The sequence below is a fragment of the Anopheles gambiae genome, chromosome 2, assembly GCF_943734735.2.
Source record: "Anopheles gambiae chromosome 2, idAnoGambNW_F1_1, whole genome shotgun sequence".
In the NCBI taxonomy this organism is placed as follows: Eukaryota; Metazoa; Arthropoda; class Insecta; order Diptera; family Culicidae; genus Anopheles; species Anopheles gambiae.
Genome location: NC_064601.1, coordinates 18182812 through 18191100, shown reverse-complemented (window position 1 = coordinate 18191100; position 8289 = coordinate 18182812). Strand labels below are relative to the sequence as shown.

At 49.8% G+C, this 8289-nt stretch overlaps 1 protein-coding gene across 4 annotated transcripts; it reads right to left on the bottom strand.

Annotated features, from left to right (window-relative positions):
* Positions 1–32: 32 nt before the first annotated feature.
* On the bottom strand, positions 33–7793 carry LOC5667733 (mucin-6). Of its 4 annotated transcripts, XM_061645861.1 has the most exons (6): positions 7509–7790; positions 7422–7452; positions 5688–7356; positions 5328–5616; positions 3737–4507; positions 33–3078 (listed from the first exon to the last, which is right to left on the bottom strand). In XM_061645861.1, the coding sequence occupies exons 3-6, from the start codon at positions 7314–7316 to the stop codon at positions 1160–1162; spliced, it is 4608 nt and encodes a 1535-aa protein (XP_061501845.1). In that variant the 5' UTR covers positions 7317–7356; positions 7422–7452; positions 7509–7790; the 3' UTR covers positions 33–1159. The 4 variants fall into 4 exon arrangements, with proteins under 4 accessions (XP_061501845.1, XP_061501844.1, XP_061501846.1 ...); XM_061645860.1 differs by having other exon boundaries at positions 7422–7790; XM_061645862.1 differs by lacking the exon at positions 3737–4507 and having other exon boundaries at positions 7509–7788.
* Between the last annotated feature and the right edge of the window lie 496 nt (positions 7794–8289).

The window sequence follows — 8289 nt, the reverse complement described above, 5'->3', positions numbered from 1 at the left end:
CGAATATTCCAATACACCACACCCGTTAGAGGTTTGCCATTTCTTTATATAGATATTTATTCATCTTCATCTGTGTCTCTGTCGCGCTTTCGATAATATCCTTGGCGCACCTGTGGCCTGCATTAACAACCTTATTTATTTTTGCCGGTCGACCAATCAATAACTATCAGATCCGATACAAACTATCAAACATGTGATGCGTTCGCTACGTTCGATTAATAATCGAACTGAATACGGCGTTTAGGGGATGGATACTGGTGGTTTTGCATCTGCCTTGACGGTCAACCTTTTCTAGTACGGCCTGCTGCTGGTAGCGAAATGAACGAACGTTAAGAGATTGAAATAAAAAATATAAATAATAATTAAAAAAAACGTACAACCTACAACGGTAGTAAGGGGTCCTAAAAGGAGTCAACAAACGGGTACTGCTGCCTTTAAAGTACAGCCAGTGTGTGTGTGTGTGTAAGTACGATGCCGTCGATACGATACGTTTACGTCGACTGGAAAACTATATGCTTATCATTTCCACCCTCTCTCTCTCTTTTTTTGCTACGATACAGGAAATCGATTCCTTTCGATTGTAAGCCAATTTTACCTATGCTGCGCTCTACAATTACTAAACTTGCGTTTAAATGTTCTTACTTCTTCTGCTCTTTTCTCTTGCGGTTTGTTTTTTGTTTTTTTGGTTAATACGATGACAACAGCTGCATTACATCGAATGTATGCTACGCCCTTCAATTTTGCTCTATATATCAAGTGTACACACACGCACATTGAGAGGTATGCGATAAATATTCTCCCTAGCTAAAAAAAACAACAAACGAATGAACCCGGTTCCGTGACGTATCAAGCGGGGAGCCACATTTGGGGATGCATGCTACAAACATTCTGCCTTGCATCAGAAACTAGAGATCGGTACGGTTCTCTCTCCTTCTCTCTCTCTCTCTCTCTCTCTCTCTCTCTCTCTACTCGTCTTAAATATATACACTTACATAATTATATCGCCCACAGTTACGGTTGCCCCGGTCGGATCGGCGGCCGCACGATTGCTGCCGGGATGCAACCGGAAGCGACCACGCGGCGGAGGGTGGTCGGGGCGTGCGGGCCTGCCACCTTCGCCGTCGGCCCGCCGCTCATCGTAACTGTGGTTAAGTAACAATCATTTCTTCGTAAAACTGTTGCTCGATATCACGTTGCTGAGAAAGGAATGTGTCGCCGGTTTGGTGCCGGGTGTGCCTGCGCTGCCGTGCCCGGTCGCGTTTGGCGTTATGAACGATAGCTCGGGCAGCAGCTGCATGGGCGGCTGTTGCTGCTGTCCCATCATCATCGTCGTTGGCATTCCGGAGTGTTGCTGGTGGTGGTGGTGATGCTGCTGCTGTGGATTGGTTGGCACTTTCGGTGAACCGCTGTAGCCAGCGCCACCGGCGTAAACCATGGCTGGCATGTCCGTGCGGTTGTAGTACTGCTGTGGCGGCAGGCGATACTGCGACGTTTGCTGCTGGTTGGTCAGTGGCAGCGAGGCCATCGGGTTGTAGTACAGGCTGTTGCTGTTCCACGAGCTGAACTGTGGCGGTGGCAGCTGCGGTTGGTTTGCCCAGGAGGACGAGCTTGATCCCGCTCCCTTTGTCGCTGCTCCACCGACGACGGCGGGCAAAGTGCGCGGATAGTTGAAATTATTCTGACTAGACGAGAGACGACTTTGCGGCGGGTAGCCGCTACCGGCCGTTGTCGTAGAGCTGGACATGAAATCGGTCCATTCCTCCTGTGTTGTGGCCTGCGTTTCACTAACTACTGCCGGGCCCGGACCAGCAGGCAAACTCGCCGCCTGCTGCTGCCTCATATCGCTGCCCGCTGCTGGTTTCGACGATATAAAGTCAGTCCATTCGTCTTCCTCGACTGCTGCTGGTGGTTTCGGGCCGCTCGGCACGCTTTGGTTGCTACTAGCTACGGTCGGTGCAGGCGGGGCAACGGCCACCGAAGCGTTCGGTTTCGCAAAGGCAGCTTCAAACCGGGCCAGCTCGTCGGGATCGACGCCCGGATCGGGCCAATTGATCGACGCCGCTTGCCGCGCGTTGGCCGACTCCTTCTCCATCGTTGTATTGGCCTGCTGGGGCAGCAATATCGCGGGACTGAGCAGCATCACCGGCGAGCTGGTGACGGAGCGATTGCTCTGCACGCTCGAGATGGGTTTGTTGACCGGTGGCTGGGCCGCCGTCGGTACCATCGGTGGTACAGCTGCCTGAAAGTCGGAAAACTCATCATCCTCATCGCCATCGTCGATGGTTAGGTCGGCGGCCGTCCTGCTGCCACTGTTCGCCTGACCGATCGGGTCGGGCCGGTACCGTTCCAGCTCTTCGGTCGGTGATCGACCAATCACGGGCCGGGCGGCGGAGCCAATCGTACTTATGGCAACCGTTTCCGGAAACACCGATGGCACCGCCACCGGTACGGATTGAAAATCGTTAAACTCATCAAACTCGCACTCTTTCCGCATACCGCTGCTGCTGACGCCCATCGAGGATGCGGTTGGCTTTTCCAGGCTGTACTCTACGTCGTGATACTCGCGCACCACAATATCGCGATCGGTAATGTCGCGCGAGATTGGCGTCACGCCCCGGCTGGGGGTGAAGATGTGTGTTTCCGGAAGCTTTATCGTACGCACCACAGGCACACTGTTCGGGGAGGATGAAATTGACAAAGGTGGCTGTTGCTGCTGCTGCTGCTGCTGCTGGGCTGGGACGTACGGATGTGTCTGCACCGGTTCTATCTGCTCTGGAAGCTGCTCTTGAGGCATCGAGGCGACCGAATACTGGGCATTGTTGCTACTGTTATTACTACTACCATTGCTAGTACTACTGCTACTGCTACTGCCGGTCGGGTTAAAATCTAGCGAACCAATGTCCTCAAACTCTGCGGGATGTGATGCTGCTGCGTTGAATGAGAGCGCCGATCCCTTTACTGCTATGTCATCTGCAGCAGCCGGGCTTGCGTTTTCTGCGATTTGCGGATCCAAAACTTCGCCCTTTGGCCCATCCTCGGGCTGACCAGTGGTGGCTTTTTGGAGCATTTCCTGGACACCTGGATCGATTGAAGAGAGAATGTGAAAAACGGTGTTGTAAATATGTTGCTACAAGGAGCACGATCCATACGTCAAAACAATAGAAGCATCAAAGTATTGGCAATCGTGTGCAGAAAGTGATAATAAAAAAGAATATTAAAAGCTACTTCAGAACGCGATGGCTGTACACGCTCCGTGACCAGCACGGGTAGAGGTTCGGTTGCACACGTAACACGCCTGCGTCCCTCTTGGGACCTACGTCCACTATGCTTGCACAAACCTACATAATCAATACCACAACACAAAAACCTTCAAAACTCGGCATGCAAACGTGCAACAATATCGCTCGGTGGCAGTTTCTTCACACATTTCCCTTTGCGGCGTAACCATAATCGAAGCAAAACTGATTTGCCTAAAACAATTTTGTCCCAATCATAATTAACTGCCTTAAAATGCATGCATAACATAAAATACAGACACGCTGTCGAGCGGATATACGGAAGCAAGAAATTATGACGAAAATATTCCTGTTACGGAAGGGTTGTATTAGTTTCCATGCAGGTAGAGGAGGGCTCAAATAAAAGCCAAACACAGTAGTAATGGAAAACCAAAACAAAACAAACCAAAAAGAAAACCACGACATCAACGATGGGCAACGAATGGATAGCGACAACTTACTAAGATCCAAATAATCGTCAAACGTTTGGGGACGATCGCGAGAGCGAACATCATCATCAAACCCGATCAGCGGTTGCATATCGTTCGCGGCCGACGAGCACGATGGCAGAGCCGCGGTGCAGATCGCATCGAACGCATCCGTGTCGGTTGTTGTTGTGGTTGTTGTTGCCGATGGGATCAGTGGAGCGACGGCAGATATCAACAAATCGCGATCGTCATCGCCGTCATCGTCGTCGTTAGGCGAGCCGGCGAAGAAAAGCAACGTTGCGGACCGATCCGCCGAATGGGTTGTTGTCGACGATTGGTTACCAACACCGCCCGGCCCAACAGTGTCCCGCGAGTTGGCGCAACGGGGTTTCGTCGTTTGTTGATGTTGCAGATCATTGTTGGTTTTGTGGTTATTGTTGTACGGTTGGTGGTAAGTTTGCGTATGCATTGTTGGCGGTAACGGAAGCAGTGAAGACAATTGTTTTGTTGTTGGTGAAGGTGATGATAGTGGTGGTTGTGGTGGTAGTGGTGGTGGTGTTCGTGGTGGTGGTGGTTGTGGTACAACAGTTGGTGAAGGTAACAGTAAAGGTGTTGTAGATGTTGTTATAGTTGTGGCCGTTGTTGTAGCCGAATGTTGTTGGTGTTGCACGGTATTGGCAACGTTACGCGTGGACCGGAGTGCGGGGAAGTAGGAGGAGGAATCAACATTTATTTTATCGTTCAGACTTGCCATCACCTCTAGCTGTTCTAGGTCCAATAATAATGTGTTGTGTGCATGTGATGCTAAGGGAGCGTTGGAGGAATTGTTTTTTTTTTGGTTTTTTGGTTTTTTTTTTGCCGAGATAGGTAAGGAAGGGTATGGTTGGAATTCATTAGATGAGATCATGTTTTGTTTGAAATATTCATTTAATTATCGACAGTAGTCGTGAGTAGAGAGTAAGAGAGAGAGAAAGAAAGAGAAAGTGTGGGAGAGAGTAAAATTGTTCAGCAAAATGCAAAAAAGGAGAGCAAACAAGAAAGAAAAAACAAAAACTGCTTGAAATAAAGTCGACTAGGCGATCGTCTTGCGCAAAGAGACGGCAATGTAGAATGTGATGAAGCATTTACATTATTGCGATGTGTTTTAATATTAATTATTTCAACAATCGTCAAAAAGCTGTTGATTTTTGTACAATGAATGTTTTTTTTTGTATCAACTTATAATTAATAAATGGATCGAATAGGCAATATCGGCAAATTGCGCACACATCGTGAAAAAGAGTGCAAATTGGTTGATGATTGTATTTACACAAAAATAAAGGAAATTTAACAAAACAAAATCATACTAGCAATTGCTAAGCCACGCTAGCAGCCGCTAATGGAACATTCACTGAAGGGGATCGTTTTGGTTCGGAAAAAAATAATACCGCACTGATGGAAGTAAATGATGAACGCATAAACACAACACAGGATGAGATGAAACATTGCAGTGTTGTAAAGAAAAACGGCAAACTAGTAAACTGTTTTGCTGGTAAACGAAAAACCCCTAAAACAAAAAACGACCACGAGGGGAAACACGAGGGGAGGGCGACAGCACAAAAGATTTGGCCGAAGCTGAGCTTACCTTCTAGCGGATTCACCAAGCCCGAGCTATTCCAGTCGAACTGTGCGGCCGGAACCGATGCACTGCCCACAGTGGCCACCTGCAGCGGATCGAGCGCAATGGACAGCGAGCTGGGAGCGACCGGTTTGCTGGCCGGCGGACAGTTGGCACTCTTTTCGGAGGAGCCCGCTTCCTTTGCTGATACTGATGCTGCTCCGGGCGCTGTGGCCGGTTTCAGCGGTTCCAGTGGGTTGAAGCTTAGATTGGCCGCAAACCTTGGCATCGAACTGTTCCACTTCGGTCCGTACATCTGCAAATGGGAAAGCGGGCGTTGTTGCTATTAGATAGCCGATCGGCATACAAATGCGCTGGTCTACTTACTATATTCCTCGAGTCAATGCCAAGCGCAGTGACGAGCGTTTTGCTGCTGGATGACTTGCTGTACTGGTAGGCAAGGGCGCTCGTGTTGTCAAAGTCCTGTAGCTGGGTGTGCAGCTTGCTGGTTGGAATGTGGTTTGCTGCTACCGCCTGCTGACCCGTACCTGTGCCAACCGGTTCTGGCACCGCGCTAGGAAACATTGCTTCCAGCAGCTTCTGTACGCTTTCCATGGAAAAGGTGGGCAGGGATGTAGCGGTCGACAGTGCTGGCGCGCTGACAGTCGCTTCCGGTTGCTTAAAATCACTAAACTCCCCAAAATCATCATCACCATCATCTCCAACGTTGTCGTCCTCATGCTGGTGCTCCGACACAACAGTAGCCGCATTAATCGCAGCTGCCAACTGTGTCTCAACATCTTTCCTTTCGTTTTCAACGGTTGAAGTAGATGACGCTAAGCTGCTAGCTGCTTCCGGTCTGTCTGGCTCAGGCTCAGATTTCTCCCCCGAGTGGGCCGACGCTGTCGCTACCACCGGCTGGTCGGAAAAGGTGGCAAACTCCTGAAAGTCATCGAAATCGTCCTCGGCCAGTTCGCTCGCCGTGACGCCCGCCTGCTCCATGATCGGCATGGATTTCGTTTCCTCGACCGGTGTCTTTACCGGCACCGGATCATCGATCGTCGCCGGGAACGAGGCCTGGAACGAATCGAACTTGCTAAAGTCCGCATCGAACGTGGCAAAATCCGCCCGGCTTTGCTGCGACACGAAGTTACTGTCGGCCGACGGCGTCGACTCGAGCTGCGCGAAGTCGTCCAACTCGAACGACACATCGTTTGCGGTAGGAACCTCCAGCACCACCGACGACCGTTCGTTCGAGGCGGTGGTAAAGTCGGTAAAATCGTTCTCCGTGTTGTCGTCGAACCGGCCACCCTCCTGGATGACGGGTGTCGTCCGTTCGGCCGCCGCAGCCAGCGGTAGATCGACCTCCGTCTCGATGCCGGAAACGGACGACGCTGAGCTTGTTGCATTGGGTGCCTGGTGGTGCTGGTGCTGGTGCTGCTGCTGCTGTTGGGCAGGTGGCAAATTATCATCCTCTTCCGACTTGGACACGTCCGCATCAAAATGCAACGATGGTAAGCTGATGCTGTCCTCTGGCGGTGGTTCGGGTGGCTGTGACGGGCTGCCGAATGGTTGAAAATCGATATCCTCGTCGTCGTCGATTACCACCACACCACCGTTGCCAGCTGTTTCCTCGTCGCCCGCTTCCGTGTAATCGTTCGGTGGCAATATCAACGATGGCGGACTGTCCGATCCTAGGCGTGGTGGAAAAATACCTTTGGTTTCTGCTGCTGCTGCTGCCGCCACCGGAATGTTGGTAAGAGCTTCCGTCTCATTATCTATCACAGCTGCTTCGGTAGGGATCGGTTCCAGGTGATTCGTGGTTCCGGCGGGCGGCGGCAGCACTGTTGCGAAATCACCAAAATCATCGTCCAGACAGTCGGGCCGATTGCGCTCATCGATACCAATTACGTCGTCCTCAGGTATATCCGAACCGTAATCATCGTCATCGTCATCCGCGTCAAAGTCTATCGGTGGAGGTGTATGACATACCAGTGGCGGAATCTGACTAGACATAGCTGCACACAACACACGGGGACGACGGGGCTGCGACGACCTTGAAACGATTCTTTTCTAATTACACAGACCGATCGTACGGACCGAAGCGTTTGTCGTACTTACCTTTTTGCACCGTTGGGCTGCCCCACACAGCCTGTGAGGGATGGGAATGGGATACTTTTGTCTTGCTTTTGCTTTTCACAACCTTACCAAAGTGTTCTGTGTGTGTTGTTCACTTTGTTCACTTGTCGACTGCCAGCAAATCAATACACACGGGGACAGCAGAGTGAAACTCAGTCACGGATCGGCAATGGAACGGCTGATTACGGTTTCTCACTCTCGTAGGCGTAACACATGTTGTCTTCTGCGGTCGTTTTTCGCCAGCCAATACGATCTTCCAATCGTAAATTATTTTCAAAGACTAGCGAAAAACATGAAATTTTCCACTAACAGGTGCGATGAAAAAAAACTATATATGCCAAGTAGGTCCCGAACGGGCTGGATCACTGACGCGTTTGTAGACAGCTTACTGTCACTGAATGGTGACAGTTGGTATCAGAACCAATTTTTTTTTTAAATTGGTTTTGATTACATATGCTTTTGATTACTTCATTAATGAAATACTGCTGAATAATTCACATAAAGAAAAACAAAACAATTTCAATTGAAGAGGAATGGTCAACAATTCTAAGAAAAGGAAAAGTCCGAGCATGTCCAACCCGTTCATTCGTTTTCGCTGCTCACAATGTGTACATTCCTACTCCCCACAATCACTCCGCAAAAAGGGAAAACATGTTGCCGTTATATTTCGTCTTGATATTGGATCATAATTTAACACGATTTCAAAAACGTCTACAATTAATAAAACCCTCTCCGATTTCGACAAACAACTATTCATTCACAAATAAACCAGCCAATTTGCGTAATCGAAAGTCCAATTGGAGTGGCCCATAACTGTCATCTTTGTTTGCCAATCAGCGCGCCACAGTGC